Source organism: Pezoporus occidentalis, unplaced genomic scaffold, assembly GCF_034315485.1.
Source record: "Pezoporus occidentalis ecotype Australia unplaced genomic scaffold, CSIRO_AGI_Poc_V1 ctg219, whole genome shotgun sequence".
NCBI lineage: Eukaryota > Metazoa > Chordata > Aves > Psittaciformes > Psittacidae > Pezoporus > Pezoporus occidentalis.
The window spans coordinates 726,444-749,683 of record NW_026914062.1 but is presented as its reverse complement, the minus strand read 5'-3'; the positions used below and the strand labels follow the sequence as shown (position 1 = coordinate 749,683).

General features: G+C 45.0%; 1 protein-coding gene and 1 long non-coding RNA gene across 4 annotated transcripts; one reads left to right on the top strand and one right to left on the bottom strand.

Moving 5' to 3' along the window:
- Positions 1-538: 538 nt before the first annotated feature.
- Positions 539-7,741, bottom strand: LOC134164400 (uncharacterized). Of its 3 annotated transcripts, none has more exons than XR_009965123.1 (5): positions 7,589-7,741; positions 7,339-7,471; positions 7,121-7,228; positions 1,626-1,772; positions 539-1,204 (listed from the first exon to the last, which is right to left on the bottom strand). It is a non-coding gene; the product is annotated as an uncharacterized LOC134164400 (long non-coding RNA). The 3 variants fall into 3 exon arrangements; XR_009965122.1 differs by having other exon boundaries at positions 7,607-7,741; XR_009965121.1 differs by lacking the exon at positions 7,589-7,741 and having other exon boundaries at positions 7,339-7,580.
- An 881-nt stretch (positions 7,742-8,622) lies between these two features.
- On the top strand, positions 8,623-21,804 carry TTLL10 (tubulin tyrosine ligase like 10). The gene is given in 13 exon segments (XM_062620108.1): positions 8,623-8,663; positions 9,620-9,790; positions 10,720-10,766; positions 10,769-10,837; positions 12,853-12,914; positions 13,226-13,390; positions 15,032-15,166; positions 16,353-16,384; positions 16,386-16,465; positions 20,765-20,813; positions 20,815-20,855; positions 21,036-21,231; positions 21,789-21,804. Coding segments are annotated over 13 exon segments (1,104 nt in total).
- The last annotated feature ends 1,436 nt before the right edge of the window (positions 21,805-23,240 follow it).

Genomic DNA, 23,240 nt, shown 5'->3' with positions numbered 1-23,240 from the left:
TTTTATGTTTTAAATATGTATTTATCATAGACTATCATTTGGAAGAGACCTCAACATTTCTAGGCAAAGCAAGACCTAGTCTAGGTTATCTCAGCACCTAAAGTTCTTGCTCTGGATCCAGTTTTAAAGACATCACACACACACATATACACACATATATATATATATATCTGTGTCTGTGCATGGCAGCGAGCTGCTGAAGTTATTCATTAGATGTTTCACTGATGCAAGGATGAGCTACAGAATCCTAGAATCTTCCAGATGCCCCAGGAAATGCATGTCCTTGTCTAAGGGAGTTACACACTTGTCTCTTAGCTGCCAGAACAGCCTTAGCATCCATCTCCCTGTGCCCCTGTGATGACAAGCAGTCTTGGTTTCTTATTTGCAGCTCCTGAGCATTGGCTCAGACTCTGGCAGTAATTCACCATTGCTGCCCTATGAATTCATGTACCTGTAGCAGTGAATTTCATCCCCTATGATTCCACTGCAGCTTCTTAGTTCTGTAAATGCTCCCTCTGGTTTCTGTGAGTTCTGAGCTGTTTTCTGGTTTCCCCCCTGGCCCAACCTAACATGGACAAAGCAAACAAATGGTCAAAGACTGATCTTGATTTCTTGCTCCCCATCATGTGGCACAAGCTGTGCTAGATGAAAGCTCAGAACTGTTTCATAGCAATGTCAGTCAGACCCTGGGCTTCCAGACGCTGGTTTTGTTGAGGGTCTAACTGTGTCTGAATGCTGGGAATGCTGCAAGCTAGGGCAGTTAGAATTGCTCTGTTGTGAACAAAGGGATGCTGTGTTAGTTTGCAACGGGCTCAGCCTTGGTGCAGAGCAGAAAGCAGATATGTTAGAGTTCTGTGGGCCCAAAAGCAAAGAACCATTCCTGCTGCCTGCGACATTCCAGCCTTTGCTAGTGTGAAACAAATATTGCACACTGCTCAGAGTCACCCCTTTCCCACAGCCACCTAAAAGAGGTTCTGCATCATTAAGAGCTGCAAACACTCTGCACTCAGCAAAGCACACTCCTCTTACTGTAAATGGTCCTCTGCTTTGTTCTTCACGAAGCCATCATCTGCTGCATGAGACAACTCGGAGAGAAGGGGCTTTCAGTGCTCTTGAGAAAGCTCAGCACTTCATGTGCCCCTTGCAGCAAGGCACCTGCAGCAGCAGAGCCACCTGAGGCATGGCCAACTGAGGATTAAATCACCTGAAAAATATGCAAAGGGCTCCTCATGGTGCACACAGAAACAAAGAACCTGGCAAGTCTTTGATCAAACCTGGGAACCAGGACTGGTCACAGTATCCACCTTGGATGTTGTGTCAAGAGCAAGGCATTTCCCTACCTAAATGGGAAAAGCAGGAGGGAAAGGAAGGAGTTCAAACAACAGGAAAGCAGCTTTAGAAACAGCACAATAAAACAAAGGGAAAGGCAGGGAGGGGGTAGGACACTTTAACAACAGCTTTTTCATATATTCTCCCTTTTCCTCAGTACAGTAAGGTCCTGGCTGCATGGCCTGACCCATCAGAAAGAAGCAGAGCATGGCACAGCACACAGTTCAGCTCTGCCCCAGCTTCACCAGCCCTCTGGGGTCACCTCTACCTCATCAGCAACAACCTTTCCCCCCTACCTCCAACGCAGTGAAGTCATCCCTCCTCCAGCTTAGTGTCCTACAGCCTCCAGTGCTCTCTGCTGATGCTCTGTTCAATGTCAGGGATGAGACACAAGGGTGGACTGGCCTCAAATCTGATCTCCATGGCAAGCTCCTGTGTTCCTGCTGGTGGAAGATAGATTGCTAATGAGGTGTGAGGAGGTGAACAGAACTCACCTGCAAGTGTGGAGGTGTAAACTGGGATTTAGCTGATCTCAGCTGCTCTGCTGTCCTGTTGTGCTACCAGAAACACCTGGGGGAAGGGGATGGGTCAGTCTCTTCGTAATACCTAGGGTTTCTGCGACAGATGACATGAAATGGGCTCATGTGCTGAACCTCCCACAGGCGTTGGGGGTTTTTAGTGGCCTTGGTACAAAACTATGACAGTAACCAGCCAAAACCCTTGGATTTCATGTTTGAATCCAGTGGGCTCACCTAACTGCACAGCTTTGTGTCAGAATTGGGGCTTAATCATTAATTTCCACATGTCTATGGCCTGCTGTGCAGGGGGAGACAAGGCCAGACTAATAAGCTTCTCTGGGAAAGCTGCTGTATGTTGTACTGCTTCCTATTGTTTCCCTGTGGTACTGAAATAAAACCTACACACACCACAATCAAGCTGCAGCTCAGTTCCGGATGGAGACCACATAGTTCACTAGTGGGAGGCCCAAGCATGTGTTGTTCAACAAACATATCCAATAATTATCTGTTCTTGTCCACAACATGTAAAAACTGGGGTTTTCCCTTGTACAGGTGGGAAAACTGAAGTCTAGACAAGTTTTCCTGTCTCCTGCAGTGGCTTTCTTGCAGGGCCAAGGGGAGATGATGCTTTCTGACCCCTACAACCCTGCTGCACACTCAAGAACATCACAGAATAGTCCAGGTTGGAAGGGACCTCATTCAGTTCTAACCCCCTGCAATGAGCAGGGGTATCTTCATCTAGATCAGTTTGCTCAGAACCACATCCAACCTAGCCCTGAATGCGTCAGGGATGGTGTATCCACCACCTCTCTGGGCAACCTGTGTCAATGCTTCAGCACCCTCCTTGTATAAAACAGCATGCACAGTCCCTTCCAGGCTGCCTCCACAAGGCAGGTTTATTCCTCCTAGATCATGCTGTGACCCCCCTGCAAGAAACACTGCTCCCATTGGAAAGCAGCAATGGCAAGCTAGGAAAAACCTGCTTGGAACTGACCTCCAGAGATACTTTGGGAATTAGCTTATGTAAGGGTGGGAGCAGCCTCCAAACGTGATTAAAACATTGTTCTCTGAGAGACGTGTTGTTCTGCCCCTCCAGTTAGCTGTGGGAAAGGGCACTGGGAGCACACACAGCACCAGCACATGAGTCACTGCTCAAAAATCCTTCAATGAAAGAGATTGTGCAGATAGTGCTGCTCTCCCACGAGAGGGCTGGAGCTGGTACCCAGCCCTGAGTGCTGGGTTTGGCTCAGTGGCTTTGGGATGGAACAGTGCTGCTCACCTGAACTCCGGGATGATCAGGAGCAGGAGCTGCTAAAGCATCTCTCATAAGCCACTGAAACAGTAGTTTTCATCCTCAACTTGCATCTATTCAGAGAGAGAAGCATTAAAAAGCATTCCTGCAGTAGAGCTGAGATTGGTTTCTTCAGCAAGCAAACATTAGCACTTTTATGTAGCTCGCTTCCTTCCAGAGGATGGTTTGTGACACCAATCTCTGCTTACAAAAACTGAGGGAATTCCAGACCCTCTGAGACCTGCTGTCTCCCTGCAGCATGCGTGACATCAGTTCTCTATTCCATGCTTTTCCTGGCTGTTGAATAACAAGGCTCCATTGCTTGACTCAAGGTTCTGCATAAGTAATGATGTAGAACATTATTTTTTGAAGGAATTTTCCATGGTTTAATATTTGACTTTTTACTGGGCTTTGTTGGATACAGCGCTCCTTGGATTTCATGAGCACCTTGAAAAAGAATTATAACCTGATTATTGCATCTTCTAGCAAGGAAATAGATGTCTTATATAAATCTTGATATATCTTATAGTCAAGGGACTAGCTTGTTATAGTTGTATTTCACATGGATCCCATAAGGTCTTCAGAAACATGAATCCAAAAGGGCTTTTCACATCAAAACTTTCCAGCTTTACGCACTTAAACAAGAGACCAAATGCAGCAGCAAGCTGTCCCACTGCCTGATTCCCAAACCTGATGCCTCAAATGGCACCTGTAAAGATGATCAAGTCGCCGAAAGCCTTTGAAGAGTGAATTAAACACGCTCTGTCTCCAACTGTAGCTGTGTTGGCAGCCCACATTCTTCTCTATTGCAGTTTTTCCAAGCCTGGTTTTCCAGGATAATAAGGATTACACAGGCACTTTGCCATTGCTTACTCTAATGACTTTTTAAGCTATTGGTGAAGTTCTACAAACCTCAGTTTTTAGAGGCCTTTACATTCATGTAACAAAGCAGAATAGAATAGGTAGAAGAGGGAGAAGTGATGAATGCCCCTTCCTCATCCCATGCAAAGGAAAACCTCTGTTGTTCTTTGAATTACATGCTCAGCACTGGAGATTCAAACAGAAAAGGGTGGAAAAATAGCATCCAAAGTGCATTTAAAAAGGGAAACAGGGCAAATACACAGTTGAGTCTTTTCTGGTAATTCCCTATGGAATATCTCATTTCACTGTACGCAAAGCAACACATACGGGCATTTTGAGTGAAGGAAACTCCTCTCTTAGCCCCGTACCTGTCAACCTCTCCCCTTCTCCAACAATTAGGCAATATTTCCTAGAGGGTGTAACATTTGCTGAAGGTATTTGCAGTCGCAGGTTGCAACACTGCCATCCTCCCACTCCGAGCTGCTCTCTATATGACCAGAGAGATTAAGGTTGGGAGGGTTGGCTGTGAGAGGTAATCCAGGAAGGCTGAAGGTAAGGCAAGGTCAGGATCCCGACTGGCTCCGTGTGAGCACTGGAGCTAATCAGAGGCATTGTGTATGAACAGGAAAATAGAATGTTCCTGAAGGTCACCGTGACCGGCAGGGAGGAGTGCCAGGGCATTCACACCGGCTTGGCACGGCCACCCTGGAGGATGCAGGGCCAACAGAGAGGCTGAATGGAAGCCAAATTCCACCTCCCATCAATGTTTCTCATCCCTTTTAGTCTGGGGGTGATAGGGGAGTTACCACATAAGAAAACACAGGCCCAGCTCTCTCAGCCTGTTTCCAGAGCAGAGCTGCTCCAGCCTTCAGAGCATCTCCATGGCCTCACTCCAGCAGCTCCACATCCCTCTTGTGCTGGGGCCACAAAACTGAACACAATACTCCAGGAAAACTGGAGTGCATTTCCAGCACCAGAAACCCCTTGCGTGACCAGCACCAGTCTCCAGGCAGCTGTTGCCAGGGGATCAGCCTGTGTTTAAAGCACTGAAGGTTTTCTGACCCTCCCAGACAGGCACGGTAGACTCGGAATAAAGCAGAAGCAATCTGAGTTGCTGAGCCTCTGCTTGCTGCTGTGGATGCACTGTGCTTCTATCCATGAAGTAAGGCAGGCTGTACCCTCCACAGGATGTTTTGCTTCTTTAGAAGCAATCTGTGGCCTGACTAGAAGTCAAGTGCAAGTTCTCTGAAGGCAGACGAGGTACAGTTAGAGCTCTGCTAAAGTGTTTAGGAACTGCCAAGCAAAGGTTAGAATTTCCACACCTTCTTGTTGGCTTAAGATGTAGTTTTAGCCCCTGAAAGAGGGGGCGAAAAGGCATGAAGTTGTGATTGTAGAGAATACCTCTAATCTCCATGAAGATACGGGGCAGAGGGGTTTATCAGTAAGATGCTGAAGCTATTCTGTGTCATCTCATGACAGCAGTGCTGGCTTACACACTGAACAGCTATTTGCATCTCCAGTATGATACTTGGATTGAAGGTTCCAGGCCCTTACTCCAAACATGAATCAGCAAATCCTGAAAGCCTCAGTTCTCATCAGATCACCAAAACTGGGATCACCAACCTGCTGTCATCAGATATCCTTTGGTAAAAACACTGAGCTGCTTTGAGGTGTTGCAGAACTACCCCTCCAGACAAGGAAGATGATGCCTAAAATGTTCTTCTCTGATATCAAAGGCTTTACATAAATTCTGGATGCAGAAGCACCATCACTGTTTGTATTAGTGCCTGTTACTGAGAAAGTGCTACAGAGACATCATTAAACAGAAAGACATAAGGATGATGATCCTTTTGCAGGCCAGGCTGAGATGGCCTTTGTGCAAGATGCAAGGAAACTACCAACAGGCTGGATCCTTATCAGCTATCAGAGGTGAATATTGTATCATGGTTTAGCTATTGATTGTACTAAGTCTTATGACCAGGTTCTCATCTGATGCCAGTTACCTCTTCTTATACCACCCATAGAGCATGAATTCCCCACGTACTGCACATAATTTACACCATTTTCATTTAAACCCTGAGAAAATATAAGCCCATCTCTTTGCTTCTAAAATAGTTCAAGACCAAAATTACTGATATTGGCTGACAAATACCTAATGAAATTAAATTATTTCATACCAACATTTTGACTGTTTCATTGAAAACATGAAGAGAAACACAAGCCATCCATTAGCAAGCAGCTCCTTTGAAAAGCAACCATTGCTTTGGAGGGAGAATTTGGCTGAAATGCCCCAAATCTTTCAATGCCCAAACCAAGAGCATTATTTCTGTGACACGTTTGTTGTTGAGCTCAGCTCTGTGCTTTGGCAATAAGAAATAGATGTATTTGTTTCAAATGAAAACCTTTTTAGTACAGAGGTAATCTCTAGGTCTTGTCTTTAGGAAGATGTTTAGCTCATTTGGTGTTCTTAAATGCAAATTGCAGCTACATTCTGGGGAAATCAGTCAGCTTCTACACTGTTAAACCTTCCTTTACGTGGAAAAAGGAAGGTCTGTTCTTCTAAACTCTGCTTTGTTCCCTTTGGTACCAAATGACACAAAGCAGCCTGCGTCTCCCTGCCCGTGTTCATCCCCATGGGCACTGAAAGCAGAGCTGAGATAGGAGCTGCTGGTACACATGCTGCCAACATGCAATTCCCAAAGAAATTAATGAGCCAGATTCAGGATTGTCTCAAGCAATGTAATTCACTGGTGACGCCCGCTGTGAAGATAACATCTGTGGGGGCTCTCTGGAAGGGAATCGTGCTGTTTCATTCCATGCTGCTAGTCACTGTGACAAGTTAAAGACTGTTTCCCCAATGGGTCTTCCCCCTCCCCACCACAAACACCTTCTGGAAAGAGAAACAGCCCAGAGCTGAGTTCAGATGCACAAACTCAGCCTCTGGAATACCTACTCCTCTCTGGTGATGAAGTGTGCAAGCCAAGCCACTCTGTTCTTTCCTAAGAGCTCAGGTCCCAGGAAGCATCTAATCCCATCTCTGATAAACAAGGGAAAAGGCCCTTGCCTCAAATTTATGCAATCAGGCAACAGGAATACGCCCTGCATCCCTGTTTCTCCTTACCCTGATGCAAAACACACAAGCAAATGAAGACTTAAGAGGGCTCTCGCTTAAATAATACGTGTCAAAAGATTCAGTGAAACGAAGATTCATCTTGAATACTGGGAGATTCTATAATTAGACAGAAGAGATGATAAAAGGCTCCCACCCCATGGGTCTCTGTATAAAGATTAGAGAGGGAGAGACAAGTACGTGTTCAGACTAATGGAAGAATACCTTACCAGCACTTCAATCACTGCAGGATATTTCACGTGTCCATGTCTCGGGATAAATGGGACTGTTTAAAATTGGTTAATCTCTTAGCAATCCAGGCAAGGAGGGAAGTGGTAAAAGAGCCCAAAGCTCTGGCAGGATCTAGGAACAAGCAATTAAACGTTAAAAATAGAGAAATCAATATTTACATTCCCATATCAAAGAATAACAAGAGCAGCACTTTAACACCCCGTGTTAAGGCAGAGGAGAGAGACCAACCCCACTGGTGGAAGATACCAGTAGCTGGAGGGGTGGGACTGCTTCATGGTACAACCTTTGCATAACAAGCTCTGGGTTTAGGAAGCAGCTGAGCTGCACTGCTTTCCTGCATGGCTTTTTATTTCCCTGATGCTTATGCATAATGCATTAACCTGCCTTCAAACAGCCTGGCCAAAAATTGGCTGAGTCGCCAATGACAGCCTCTTCTAGAGCAGGACAGAGCGTGTTTTTGTTTGGTCTGGTGCTCTGATGGCAAAAGGAGAGCGACACAAGAGCCAGGCACTGCTCCCTGCTGGAGATCCTCTTCAATGCAACTGTCCCACCATCCTGCAGGGAGCAACTGGAGTCTGCAGCTGGATGTTGACTGTGGAAAAAGCTCGTTCCAGTTGGTTACAAGACATTGCTGAGGCAGGGTTCTCCATCGTGGACGCTGTGCCCTGGCTTGTCTGAACTGGTTGTTTAGTGTGCTCTTTTGGTTTGTTTTGGTTTGAATTTAAGGAGGAACTTCAAGGCAGGAGTCCAGGGATTAGCACTGATAATGCTGCAGTGTGTAACAACACTGAGGCTTTTAGTGGTAGAACCTTTTGGTGCCAAGGATTACGTGAAGCAGGAATTTACAGCAAGTCTTGCCTCAAAGAATTTGCAATCTACTTCCTTTATTCCAAAGCAAAGTGAACCAGGTGTGGGAGCCTGCTGGGAAATCCAATAATTGGGCACAGAGTTCACTGTGCACTGCACCTGTGCTCATAGGTGGAGTGCAGCAAAGACATAAAACAACTGCTTGTAAAATAAGAGAGATAACAGCATCCAATACCTTTGTTCCACTTATGGCAAAGGAGTTTTGCCATTGAGATAGAAGTTTTACTCATGTAGCCACAGGATGTACTACAATAACGATAAAAGAACAGTCTGAGGAGGAGGTGACTCCAGTTTCCTGCTCCTCCTTCCCTGCCACCACCTAATTCCATGGGAACAGAACTAGGACAGGGGGGACTTTTTCTTCTATTCACGTGTTGTTCCAAAAAGTTTGGGGCATGGCCAAGTTGAAGAGACAACAGAGGCATAGCTTCTGGAAGTATTAAACCTTTGTATGTTTTCCATAAGTCTGGAGAAGAGGGTATTGATATCCCAAATATACATCATAAAGCACAGGGTTAGACCTCTGGGCCTGTATCTCTGTATGGGTGAGATGGTACTTGAGTTGTTTCAGCTACTTTAGAACCCGATTGTAGACTGCAGCAGAGAATTGTCTGTGCTGTATGAAGAACATCAGGGACCTGAAATACAGACAAAGCATGAAGGAAAAGTGATGAAGTCTCATTTTGCCTTGTGAAAGAAAAGCTTTTGCTATGTATTATAGAGAAAAAACACTTGACAGGAAGGATTTGGAAGTGATGCTTTTGGTTTAGTTTATCCTTCCTAGAAAGCCAAGAAGTTGGAAGATCTTCACAACTGCTAAAGCTAGATACAAGCTCTGACATTCTCCACCCAACAGCACTTGTTAGGCAGATCCATTCACTTTATACTTAAAAAGTATTATTATCCTCTACAAATTCACCAGCTTTTGAGCCCTGGGGCTTTAGAATAAGCACCAGAACCCCTGCAAGACTGAACTGATTAGCTACCAGTTTGAAGTTTCCCATTCCCACCCCTCCAGTCATTGTCACACCAGTTCACATGTGCCACCCCACTTTGTGCTGCCTGTCAGGGGACCTCAGAGCTGTCACATCATGGGCTTGTCAAAATTCCTATAGGCTTTACAGTTGAAAGAGAATCTGTTTCAATGCATAGTGTATGGCTAATGCCTTTTTGGAGGCTCTTCTTGGTCTTCTCCCTTTGTACCTCCACACCTCTCTAGACCTTGCAGTCTGCCAGACTCTGCCATAGCCACCGCCAGCTTTCCATCTGGAATGACTTGTACTCAGCTCATGCAATGGCTATAAACCCAACTGAAGCAGTTACCTTACAGTGTCTTCTACCAGCTGCTTCCTAGAGATGGATTTTATGAAGAAGATCCCAGCTCATCTGAAGTTTCTCCATTTCCAATTTTGCAGCTACTTTTCAAGTGCAGCTTGAGAAAGCCAAGAATGATGAGATCAGAACACGGGGTAAGGCAAACCCTCAAGAAAAACAGCCAAAAGAAGAGATCCTGAAAGCACCAGGACCATATTTTTATATCAGTGGATCTAACGGAGCTAGGCTGTAAGTAGGTCCTCCCAGCAGATTCATATGAACAGTAGTATGACCAGATATGAAGTGATGCAGTATTATCCATTAAATAACTTTCCTTTGATTTCCTATCTTTTTGGAGGGTTAAACCTGGGGAACCATTTAAAGATAAATCAAATAGAAAGTACCCATAGGAAGGCCACTAGTGGTGAAGCAGCTAACTGCATCTTTGCAAGGGAATGAAGTACTTCTATTTGTTTAATGAGAGCTCCTCTGTTTGAGCTGTGCAAAAATCACTTTGCTACACCATGTAGGAAAGCTGCTAGCATCACCACTAGAGCTAGCAACCCCTGTTGTTGATCAACATTCTGTTGTGCTAAATGCAGAGCAAGCAAAAAAGAAGAGATTCCTGCCCAAGAAAAACTGTCACATCAGAAGCTCCATGCCTTCCTTTCTGAGCTCTTTCCAGCACGTTGGCATTCTTCTCTGGATGTTGTCACCACCAAGCACCACAGAATCTCTGCTGCAAGCAGCACTTCTTTGCTATGTTTCCATAGGCTACAAACAGCTTTTTCTATTGCTGTTTGTCATCTCTCCCTACACTCCTCAGCAGAGAAGCTCCTTATTAAGACTGGACTCTGAACATTTCTATTCCATAGGTACCAGCTATATCCTAATTGGAAAAACCCTGCTGAAATGGTACAAGGTCTCACTAGAGCTGCTGAATCATAATGTTCTTTAGCATCCTCAGCTACTCCCCCGGCCCCTCTCAAGTTCAGACCAACAGGTCCACTAGCAGCAGTTCTAATGAATGCTTTCCACCTTATCCCCCAACCCAGGGCCTCCTGGGTATATTAGGTCAGACTGCCATGGAAAATTATTAGGAGTTCAAGGGATATGAGCTAAGTAAGTATTTGTTATTAGAAGGGAGGATCCTCTTCTATTTTGTTTTCCTTATGCAGTGTGAGCATCTATTGCCAGCTAAGAGGCTGGCAGCGTATCTATGACACACAAGAGAGGATTATGCACTGAAATGGTGTGAAATCAAGTGCCAGGAGACCTATTACCATTTCAAAGAAGGTAAAGGTGCCTGTGGGCCCTGAGCAGGAGAGGGTGGTGGGAAAAACTTGGGAATGCTGGAGTTGTGATTCCCAGGGCAAAGGAGGTCACCTGAGGGTAGGAGAAACAGGGAACCTCGACTTCCTGACAGAGTTTGGAGGGGACATCAGAGATTGCAATGGTGATTAAAGGGTTATTCAAGGAAACAGCCTTGGGAGAAAGGATGCCATTGAAATGAACTAAGGAGAGTAAAATGAGCAGTAGAGATTTAAACACAAACCATCAGTCATGTTAGAAACAGTCCTCCCTCCTCCTCAGGCTTGTTGAATTGCTCTTTACCTTTGGTCTGATAGGACCATCCTGACTCCCCAGCTTTCCCACCATTAAAGCATAAACCCAAGGTCTCCCAAAGCAACACCTCTGCCTGGCACCCTCAGAGCAGTACTTTGCACAACAAACACAAACTCCCTAAGCACAGCCCCTGGGGCAATTCTTTTACTCCTGGGGAGCTGGTCAGGACCTGTGCCCTGGCAAGCCTGAGCACCACAGCACATTGCTGCAGGCTTCTCTGTGGTAGAAAGAGTGGTACCACTGCCCTGCCAGTCCATGTACAGCAGCCACCTTTCCCTTTTCCATCCTACCAGCTCTCCTGGCAGCTGTTTGTCAGGCTGCCCCACGACAGCAGTTGGCAGTGCAGAAGGGGTATGTTTCAGTGCAATTCTGCAGCTGGAATGCTGTGACAGCAGTGGCACCGTTGAGTGAGCAAGGGATGTGCTTACCTTTGTCTGGAAGCTTAAGAATGGTTTCAAAAGGCCAGATGCTATGGGTCTATATATAAAGCCTTGTGGAAAGCAATTTAAATGAGATATAATCCCAGCTTCTTATACAAAGCTGGCATTTTACAAGCGATACAGATGCAGTATCTGTTCCCTGCAGTATAATAAAGCCTCCCAAATACCTTCTTAACTCTGCTTCAATGCTGCAAAATCTAGACCTCAATCAATAGGCAGTGGCTACCAGTCACTAACATTTTGGGTTGGGGTGGGTTTACATTTCATTCTTTGCATGAATTAACTATGCAGGTTCTTCTTTGTGTACTATATACACTAAAAGCCACTATTAGAATGTTTGTAGAAAGCAGCAGCAGGAAAAGGAAGGGAAAAATAAGGCAGCAGAAGTCATGAGAAGAGTTTCAGCAACTCAACACTACTTGTGTTCTGTTAACTCCACTTCCCTGTGCCTCAGTGTCCCTCCCTTAGCTGAGGAATGCATTATAATTAAATCACTTCAGTGCTCTGAGATGAGTGAATAAACCTTTCAAAGAGGAATGCAAGAGAGATCAATTATCCCAGGAGCTGCACTTCCCAGCTGCCTTTGGGGTGCACAGCTAGGCATGCAGGGCTCTCTAAACTTCATGGTGCCCGGCCAGGCAGGGCATTGTCATGACAGTGTGATACAGTCGTGATAACACTGTAGTACTGGCATGGCAAAAGCACATTTTGCCATGGAGTGATCACTGCATGTCCTGGCAAAGTGGTGATACCAGTTCCTCACACTGACCCCGTGTCATATCCCTGACATTCTGCTCTCCTGGCTTGGCATCTTTATCTTGCAAAAGAACACAGCACACACAGCAACCTTTCCAAGGGCTTCCCTGGCCAAAGCAAGCAATGTTCTCTGTTTCCATTCATCCACACATGTCTTCTTGTTACAAAGGAATGGTTGGCTTCATTGCAAAGGGTAAGAGAGACTTGTAAGATGATGATCTTACAGGCTAGACTGTGTTTATGCAGCAGCCATTGCATGGAGCAAAACAACATCTGCCTAAGAAAACCAGACCAAGGGCCTCAGTTAGACCAAAATGTGGTCTCTGACATGGACAAGTGCTAGGGGAGAAAGTGGTTGGACCCTATCTTAGATCCCATCTTGGTTTCTAGCAGTGAGAAATGGCTTTTGCTCTAAGGGGCTCCATTCACCTTTGAAAACTATTAGCATTGTTTTAAGAGCATATCCTTGTTATTTCTGTGGCCATCCAGGAACCTTTGATGATAAAAGGAAACAATTCCCAGATTACATCACTCTGGCAATAAAAGCAATGGTGCTGCATGAAGGGCTCTTTGTGTCCAAACATAAACTTTGTGTATTCTCCAGTAAATATTAGTAAATCTTTAATTACCTCCTGCTCCTGTACTCGGAGCAGCTTCTATTCCTCTTACACGGAGCTGCTCTTGGCGTCTTTATCCTCTCCTACAAGCGCCCTCTGCTGCCACTCACCTTAAAACCTGAGAGAAAGGGACAAAGAGATGAATTCTATGGGGTGACTGAACTGGCTGTGGGTTTGTGTGAGCTCTGAGTGGTCATGGATTACAGCTGCCTGCTGTGACACGTGTTGAAATACTGCTCTCATAGGTACACTCAGCACCCCTGGAAGGGAAGAAGTCTGATGTCTGCTCTTACCTCCTCATTGCCTGCACAGCACCATACCTGTTATTCTTTGCCCAGGGTTATGTCAGGCTGACCTGTGTCAACTATGATGCTGCTTCTGATGATCTGACTGCTCATCTGACCAACCAGGTAAGCTGAGGTCACCCAGCGCAGCAGAAGGGGAGGGTGAGATTGACAGATGGGAAGCAAAAAAGGACTTTTGGAAGGCTAAAAATAAGGGTTTCATGCATGCAAAATCTGCAGCCAGGAAATGCACTTGGGCTTGTGGTCAGGCACGGCAACGGAGCAGCACAGAAGCCTTACCAAAGCAGGCTCTGTTCTCTGCCATGGACCAGCTCCCTGCTTACCTGACACTTTCTCTCCCTAGCCCTCTTTTTCCTGCCATTCTTCTCTCTTGTATCTGCAGACCGTAAGCTTCTTAGGGCAAGAAGCCTTTGACTGCAGCTACCTAGCTCAAAGGAGCCTTAATCTTGGCTAAGGATTTTGCTGATCCCATTGTGCTGAAATACAATAATCATAATGATGTAAGACGCAGATGTGTTCTCTGAGAGCCATCATTCTTAAACCGTCATCTTTGCTTGTCCTCCTTCTCAACTGTGAGCAGCCACAGAACAAAACTGTTGTGGCATTTACCCCCATACAAAACTGAAGCCTTCCTTGCTCCAGTTTTTACTTCAAATGAAGCCTGTAAGTTGTTAGAAGTGGCCCTGATAAAAGAGAATTAAAAGAAGGAAGAAAACAGTTTGCTTTTAAAGCCCTTCTGTGCTCCCCCAAGTATGCTGGGTTCTGAGAACTAGCAAAATACACATTAGGGAGGCATCAGACAAGCCCACTTTGATTGGAGTTTTACTGTTCCTATAGAAGTGCAGTTCAGGACAGCAGATTATAGCTGCTTCCTGCAATATATGCTACTATCAGTGTGCCACTTGTTTTCCTGGAATAGTTTGTTTGCTCAGCTACAGAGCTATCCCCATGGGAATTCAGGTGCTGGGGTAGGATCCCAGGGCACAGGTGATAATAAACAGAGGACAGGTGCTTATTAGCAGAACACAAATTAACTGGGATCCTGCTGGGAAGAGGGAAAGGAAAGTTGCAGGAGCAGCTGGTAATAGGCCAGACTTCTTCAAATGACAGCTGATTCTGCTCTCCTTCCCTTCCTGCCCTGGCATCCCACCTGGAATCAGCCATTTTCCTAGTGACTTTCCAAAAGACAAGCGTCAGGAGGCACATCACTAACCAGCAGCTTTGCAACCTCATAGTAAAGGTCCCACAGTTGAGTTGGGAAGCAAAAAAAAAGACTTCTGGAAGACTTAACTCCATCTGACAAAGGGATTAATGAGCAGAAGAGAGAAGCCCTCACCTTGGTTCCCTCTGGGGATCCATCCATCCATCTCTCCCAGATGTAGGAGACTTCCAGGCACTGGAACTGGATTTAGTCCAAAGAACATCATGTCTGTGACTTGAAAGCACCTCTTCCTGTCACACAACACTGCTTTGACCTTGGGTAATTGTCACTACAGCATCCACGTGGGTCAGGCACATTATTCTGCTTGTGGTAGTGTTGTACAATGGGAGTCAGGACATTGGCTCAGCTTTAGCTCTGCTAGTGAGGAGCTCTATTCCCTCCACCTCTATTGTGTGATCCTGGGGCTCATCCCAACTCCAGATGCCTGGAACAACTTAGGGTAGCTGGATGCCTGCCGTGCAAGGCCATTACTCTTCAGTGCCAGAAATCTAATCCTCCCTTTGCTGTGTTTCCCCACCTCTCAGTACATGCAGAACTCCCTGTACAGCCAGCTGAAAGATGAGACCATTTGGCGGATGGAGCATTTCAACAGCTACATTAATGAGAAGTTCAGAAAGTCCAAAGGGCTCCCCAAAGACTGGGGTTTCACTGTGTTTACTGTAAGTGGATGGTGTGCTCATCTGCCTCATTAGGGTGACAGGAATAGCAGGAAGACACATCACTTCCCCCAAGGAAACACATACACTGAGCGAGAAGGTATTGACGGTCCCATAGTACCCATTTATCTGCAGATACTAAACACAGAAGTGAAGACACAGAGTTTAGTTTTAATAACAAACAGCTGAGAAAAAGAGTGCAATTGTAAATGTTAGCTCTAAAAATGCTATTATGGCCTTCATGTTCCTGGGCAATGCTGTGGTCCTGCATCAAGTACACATCATAGAGCTCTCCAGCCTGTCAGCCTGGAAAGAGACTACACTTTTAGTGGTCTCTTTCCTGTTTAACTTGGTCTCACCATTCACTCTGTCTGATTTTGCCCCATGAAAATCATGTCAGGGCCTTAAATGTTCTCTAGCATGGAGGAGAGAGAAGAAGATTCAGATTCTGACCATCTTCTTATCTCACTGAAGAAATTATCTGAGTCCCTGAGACTTCATCAGCCTGAGTCTAATGATGCATCAGTTCCCTACATGACTTGCTAGGTGAAAAGGGCACAGGACAGAGCTTTCTCAGGTCAACTTTGGAAATGGGGTAGTTTAAAGCCAAACACAAAGAAAATTAATTGTTAAAATACATCGTTCAGAAAAAAGGCTCAGAAGAAAACGTAGTTGAATTTGCCAAATTTCTCAGGGGATCAGAAACTTTTCAGCCAATTTTAGGGTATCTCTCTCCACTCAGCAATTCCCCACAGTGCATTTCAGCTCCAAACTGACTGAAGCTTAGCATCCCCTACTACAAGTTGCTGTCACTCACCAGGCTTCTTTAAAACACCATGTCCAGCACAGCTGTGAGGGGCTTCTGAAGCATCACTGTCAGAAATGGCTGTGTTCAGCTCACATCCAGGTGCCCCCAAGGAGTAAATGAATTAACACTGCTAAACATTGTGCAGACAGCTCATTCAGATTAAGGCACAAGGGCTGAGATTCCTCCATGCATCACTGCAGTAGTCTGGAGAACCAAGTTCAAGACAGGGTTTCATTCCACTCAGTCTAGAGAGACTGTCTAGAGAGAAGCTCTGCAGGAAGCAGGGGAAGGACGAGTGTCCCTAAACCTAGAGGACACCTCTGACTTCTGCTGACTCCTTCCCAATGATCAGTTTCCACCTTTCCCTGTCTTCCATTCCAGAAAAGGATGAAGCAGATCATTTTGCAGTGCTTCAAGTGCCAAGCACAAACTGGATTGCAAACTGGGCTACTTCAATCTCATCAGTTGCGACTTTCTAATTGATGAGAACTTTAAAGGTATGAACACAATACTGTGAAATACTAAGTATAATATTGGCCAGATACCTAACATAGCACAGTTGACACAGGCTCAGGTGCCAGGAACTAAATAGAGCGTTAAATCAGTCAGGATCAAGGGCAGGATTCATTTTTCCCCTCCAGTTTCATTGTCCAGCATCAAAGACATGGCACTTGCATGCTCACTGCACAGAGAAACCCTGCCATTAACAGCTCAGGATGGGAAGAGCAGTGTTCATTGCAGGCGAAGCTGTTGTGTGCAGAATTCCCACAGCAAAGTGCAGTTCATAATGAAAAGTACTGAAATCTTAATGCCCACCCAGTTTCTTCTTTCTCCAGAACATGCCAGGTGATCAGCCAGCATAAACCAGTGTGTAATGCCTCTACCATCACATCAAGTACAGTGATCTATACTTGCTGAGTATCCATCAAAGGCAATGAAGAACTCGTCCTCCCCATGCCGAAGAATCAATCATTATTGATTCTGATGTCAGCATCAGCTTCTCAATGTCCACCTTTAGCTATAGGTCAGGACACTGAGTCCACAAAATATGTTAGAATTACAACTCAAGCTTGTAAGGAGTGAGTAAAACACAGACAAGAAGAGCCAGAAGAAAGGGAAAAGGAAATGTTAAATAAAGCAACTGAGGTGCTTTCAATGCACCATAGTACTTTAAAACCACCTGGCCTAAACATAACAGAAAGCCATCTGGCAGATTCTGCTGTTGCTAAAGCAGAAAGGAACTCAAACATATTCCAGCAAAGGGCAGTGGGAACAGCAAACCCTATGAAAGAATGGAATTAATGTATGCAGCAGTGGGTAAGGCACCTGAACAATAGACTCCTTTGTACAGGAAGTCAATGGCAAAGGAGGGTAAATGGCAAAGACACAGAAACTGGTGCTTCTCAGATTTCAGGGGGAATTGTCTTTTGCAAGGTTGGCATGCAAAGCCCTGGCTGTGTAAACTTTAAGTAGAATAGAAGATCCAGTATCACTCTATTGTGGTAATTCCTACTTGGCTCCTTAAAAGCTTCAGCGTTTAAAGACCATTACATCCCCGTGTATTTTACATACGGGGAGATAAACAGAATCTATTTCTCTACAAGCATTACCTACAAGAAGGATGAGGATTTCTGGACACTGAGTGGAGACAGAGTCAGCTGGAACATGGAACTTCCCTCTGAGAGAGAATAATGTAGAAATAGCCTTATTCTCCCTGACATCCTATTTCATGACGTGTAGAATCTGCTTTACGCTGATTTATCAGTCTTATACATCCAGTCCCGCAGCTCATCCTGCCTTTCCCTCTTCCTTATTTGTCTGAGATATAAATGCCCCCAGCATCATCCCTAATAATTCTTGAATGCCCTGCAGCATAGACTCATAGAATAGTTAGGGTTGGAAAGGACCTTAAGATCATCCAGTTGCAACCCCCTGCCATGGGCAGGGACACCTCACGCTAAACCATGGCACCCAAAACAGCATCCTGATTCTGGAAGGTTTTTCCTCCCTCCGAGTTCTCAGAAGCATAGACTATGTATGACAGCAGGCCCTGATGAGAAACCACAGCTTTCTGTAGAGCTTTGCACATTCATATGTAAGCTGAGAAGAAAAAGAAGTGCCTTAAGAGGACAGCGAGCTGAAGTGAGGGATGTGGCATTGCTGTTGGCTTTTTTACCTACTGTTTTCTGAAGTCTCCTTGTGCTGCCTTACAAATGCTTAAGTCACTGCACAGCTTAGGACAGTGTCACTGAAATGCTCAAGGAACCTGCTTTCAGAGAGCATTGCACCAGCCATGCAGAAGGGCTTCTCTCCAGAGGTATGCTGGGAAAACAGATGTGTAAGTTTTTTATCAGCCATAAAGGGATTCAGCTCTTTATCAGCAGAGAACAGAGTGAACATAGATAAGCTATTTGCCAATTTGTCAGAGGTGTACCTAAATGAAGATAACACTCAAATCCCTAGTTAAAGCAGGGACGGTTCCTTTGATTTGAATGACAGAGCTTTTCATTCACCCCCAGAGCATGAGGTACCATATGGATACTGTAGACTTGGCTGTGTCCACCCCAGGTCATGATGATAAAAAAAGCTCATAGGAGCTTTTAAGATTGTGGAAAACAGACCCCACTGCCTCAGCCTCTGGTCTCCACTATCACTAAGCAGGTCCCTTTCTGGGTCAGCAACATCTGAGTAGCCTTTCCAGAGCTTGGTTTGTGACTGTGCTTGTGGCTTCAGCTATTTCCACACAGGATACAGAACAAGTTATTTCATTCCTATTTCTGACTCTGATATTTCAGTGCTGCTTAAAGCTCCAGTCAGAGGTCAGGCTCCCTGCACACAAGGGCAACAGGGAAGAACCCTTGACAGGTCTTTTGCATGAACCTAGTCTCATCATCCAGTGCTCCTTTGAAAGACTGAACTGCTGCAATAAGGATGATTCTACAGCAATGAGACTACAATAGTAAGCAAACTGGATGGAAACAAAACCACTGCATTTAGTGCTATGCAAAGCACAAGAAACAAGCCCTCAGATCCTGGTGTAGTGCAGGACCTGGCTGCAGTGAGCCTGTTGTTCAAGAGCCTTTGGACAATTCCTGTTTAAAGTTTTTAAGCCTACCTGTGATGTCTTGACAGAGCAAGTCTGATGTGACAGAACACGTTGTACTGACAGGCTGCAGGGAGCAGTAACCTCTTCATCCCTTAGAAACATTCCGAGCAGCACTTCTGACCAGAGCCACAGGGCACTCATTATCGTTCTCATCACTTGAAAAGCCTAAAGGAAAAGATCCAGGTTAGAAAGTCAAAGACAGATAATTCTGGGTTTTGGTTTCCTTTTCTTTATCACATGTTTGATAGGAAATTCTGAGCAAGATACCTGCATGGCAGATGCAGAGAAAAGCACAGGAATTTCATTTAACTTGAAATACCCATGAAAGTTATGGATGTTCAAATAGACATGGTGAATCTTGGCCTTATTCTCTCTGTTTTTCCTGGACTAGAACAAAGGGCATTTATTAACCTGCCCTCGTTGTGGAGAGGTTAAGTGCATTTCCAAACTGTGAGACATTCAGACAACACAATAATAGGGAACGTAGAAGATGAGCAGCGTGACAGATAGAGAGCTTTCTTCCTCCTGTCAGCTGTATTTGTTTTAAAGGAGAAGAAACCAAAACCTAATCAAGACAATTATGAAGGTTCATTGAGTCTGTTAGCACAAAATCTTCGGAGCTTTTAAGAGGAAAAAAGAACACTTACTGAGAATGGGTTTGCCAAGAAAAACGGATGTCACTTCGGTGCCCTCTGTTGGCATCTGTAAAGCAGGTTTGTCAGCAGCAGCTCCACTTCTCCTCTGGAAAACCAAACACCAACAAAGCTGTGTCACTGCCTTCCCTTGCCAGCCTCTTAATAAAGTATTTCAAAGAAGTGAAAATTGTTGTATTTTCTTCTTGGCAAAATAAAGCACCGAAGTGAAGGCCATCCCGTTGCCAAAGCAAACTCACTGCTGCTGCAGGAAAAACACAAACTTTTCCAATTATACTCCTAAATCAATCAAAAGAGAGTAAAATCCTCCTGGGGCTGTTACACAATTAAATATCCCCCCTTACAAACTGCTGATAGTTCCTACATGTGCTATATGCCGGATGCAGCACCATATGGTGGAGGCAGGAAGTGAACAGTTTCTCTTGCTATAAGGGAAAGGAATAGTAAATGGAATTACAGGCAAGTCAATTGTTTGGTTTCACACAGGCTTATAACTGGACACCATATTCTGTGGCTTGTAGCTTCAGCCCTTGGCATTTCAAAGGGAAATGGAGATGAGACGAGTACAGATATGTCAAATTAGTGCCTGAAGTGGCTTCTACTGGAAACTAAACCAGGAAATCAAGGCTAAGGGTTCACTGAAAACTCATGTTTGCATAGTTTTGATCCCATGTCCACTTCAGATCGAGTCCTAGATTCCTTATAACAGTACTTCATGCTATCCAAAAAACTCAACTACAAATTGTTATGGAAACTGGTATGTTAAGAAACACAAGTGCCTTTACATACCTATAGAGAAGAGTTAACCTAAAGAGCACCAGCTGAAGACATAAAGCAATGTGTGGTGCTGTTCTCACATAAGTAAATGAATGCAAAAATGGGATTTTGTTTAACTCATCCACTCTGTCCTGCCTGCATTCTGTATTAGGGATTCTGTTGGGATTTATTAGTGCTCCTACCTCTCAAAGTGGTCACTAAGTCATCCAGAGGGCATTCCTCTGACACCAGCTTCCTGACTGGCATTCATCTTTCCTAGGTCTGGCTTCTGGAGATGAATACAAGCCCAGCACTGCACACCAACTGTCCTGAAAGACATCATCCCAGCTATAGTCTATGAGAGCCTTGGTAAGTGAACAAGTCACAGTCTTAATAGTAATAAGCCACATATCACAGGTTGGAAACATCTTCCCCTCCGCACCCCTCATCCTTTCCCCAAGCACAGCTGCTCTATGCATACGCACGATGGCTTGGGTGTATTCTAGCACCAGTGTTCAGACCATCCCATAACTGCATCTTCCTTTCCAGATTTGGTTCTTGAGTTTTTCAACAAGTGCCTCAAAGGCCACAGGATTTTGCCTTTAGAAACACTGTCATTTTGTGCTTCACTGCATCACGAGGATGATGCAGACCTGGGCCAGAAACAACCCTTAAAGCTTCAAAGTGGCCTGTATAAAGGCCAGTACATGCTGCCAAACACACAGACAGTGCCAGCCTGGAGAAAGTGCTGGAGAACTCTCCACAGAAGCCTGGTTGAACAAGAGAGGTTGCCCAGAAAGAAACACAACACTGTCCTGACTACACTACACGTGTGGCTCTTCGACTGGCATAGAACACCCCCCCCAAACCATTGCAGAGCAAAAGGGTTTTCACAAGCTCAGAAGATAGAAAACTAAAATAAAAGCTAAATTTGAATGTGTTGTGCATGTCCAGCTCCTTTCCACCTTACACAGACAAACAGGTATCAACCTCAGCTGGAAAACCAGGAACTTAAACTTCCTCTTTAAACCAGGAACTTAAATTTCCTCTTAGTTACAGTAATAAAGACTCTCTCGCACAAGCTACACACTGCAACATCCACAAGGGTCACAAGATGGCAGGATTACACTGCCATTGAAAACACCCATACAATGAAACGGTCATTGAATTCCCTGTGCCTTGGGGAATTCACAGGCAGCACCACAATGAATCTCCCAAAACCTTTGCCTATGTCCTGGTATTGCCAGGTTCCTGAAGGGTAAGTCAACTGGAAAGCCACATTGTCTTCTCCCCCCTCCCTAGCATTATTTACTGCTAAGGTTTCCCCTTTTTTACTCATCCATTCCTTGATGTCTAGCATGGCAGACTCTTGGGCAGCACTGTACCTTAGTTGGGCCCAACAGCATGCTTGTCTTCAGTTTGGGGGGAGAAAGCACAACAGAGCACCTACTCTCAAAAGCTGCTGATTTCTGACATCCCCTATACTTCACATCATTGTCTGTAGTTAGCAGGTACAAGCTAATTTTACAGTACTTAGCCCAGGTGGTTCTGCTCTAAGGATTCCATATAGATTGCAGAAATCCATTCAGGGCTCAGCACAGCCATACATTCCAGAAGCCCACACTGAACCTCACTACATACGTGTAGCACTGAAGAGGAATCATAGAATCACAGAGTAGTTTGGGTTGGAAGGGACCCAAACCCCCTGCCATGTGCAGGGACACCTTCCACTACATCAGGCTGCTCCAAGCCCCATCCAATCCGACCTTAAACACACAAGCTTCAGAGGTGGGTCATTGGAAGATCCCAGAATGATCAGAGGCTTCCCTCCTGAAGGCCAGTTTCCATTCCCACCGTGCTGAACACTTCCCCTTCTTCTGGGAAGTGACTCTCAGCACAGCTGAGTGATGTCAGCTTTGAGGAAACCACAAAACCTGTTACATTAAGAGCTACTTCAGTTGTCAGTGGTGGTCCCTTTTAAAGAGCATTGAAGTACACCTGCTAAAAGAGCTGGCTCTGGAGACAGTGAAGGATGTCATAGGATCCCAGACTGATTTGGGTTGGAAAGGACCTTGAAGCTCACCCAGTTCCAACCCCCTGCCACAGGCAGGGCCACCTTCCACTCCCACAAAATGGTAACAAACCTTTCATCACCCCTGGTAGCTCAAGAACTTCTTTTACATTTTGATTCCTCATTGGACAACTCAAAGACAAGCTTAAGGTAAGTGCTGGACAACTCCTAATAAAACAAGGACTAAGTGCCACCAACTGTCCCACACACAATTACATGGAAAAATACCTTTAAAAACACGAAATACACTTTTTAAACTTCACCTACATATAGGTGAACATCAGATTTCTAACTTTGCTTGATCACTTAATCTCTAGGAACTTTGGGATGTTTTCCAGGGATATTTTGTTTTCTCTTTTGAAGACTGAAGGAAAAGAATACTGTTAGCCACATTTCATTGAGAGAGAAGCTTCTTTTAACCTACAGTCCATGTACGAAGATGAAGTTTAAATCAGAACCTGAAAAAAAACCATAAACTCTGGGATTTGAGCTGAAAATTCAGCCATGATCTGGTTCAAACACTGTAGTAACTGCACACTGATAAAATAAAGCCATCTTCCCTCCTGAATGGAAACTTCAGTACAGTGTTTTACAAGCTCACTGTTCTGAGCCAACAGCTTTCATTTCCTTTGATGTAAAGAAGAGCTCTTTCTCCGAAATTCTCCAGAGCTTCAATGATTCAC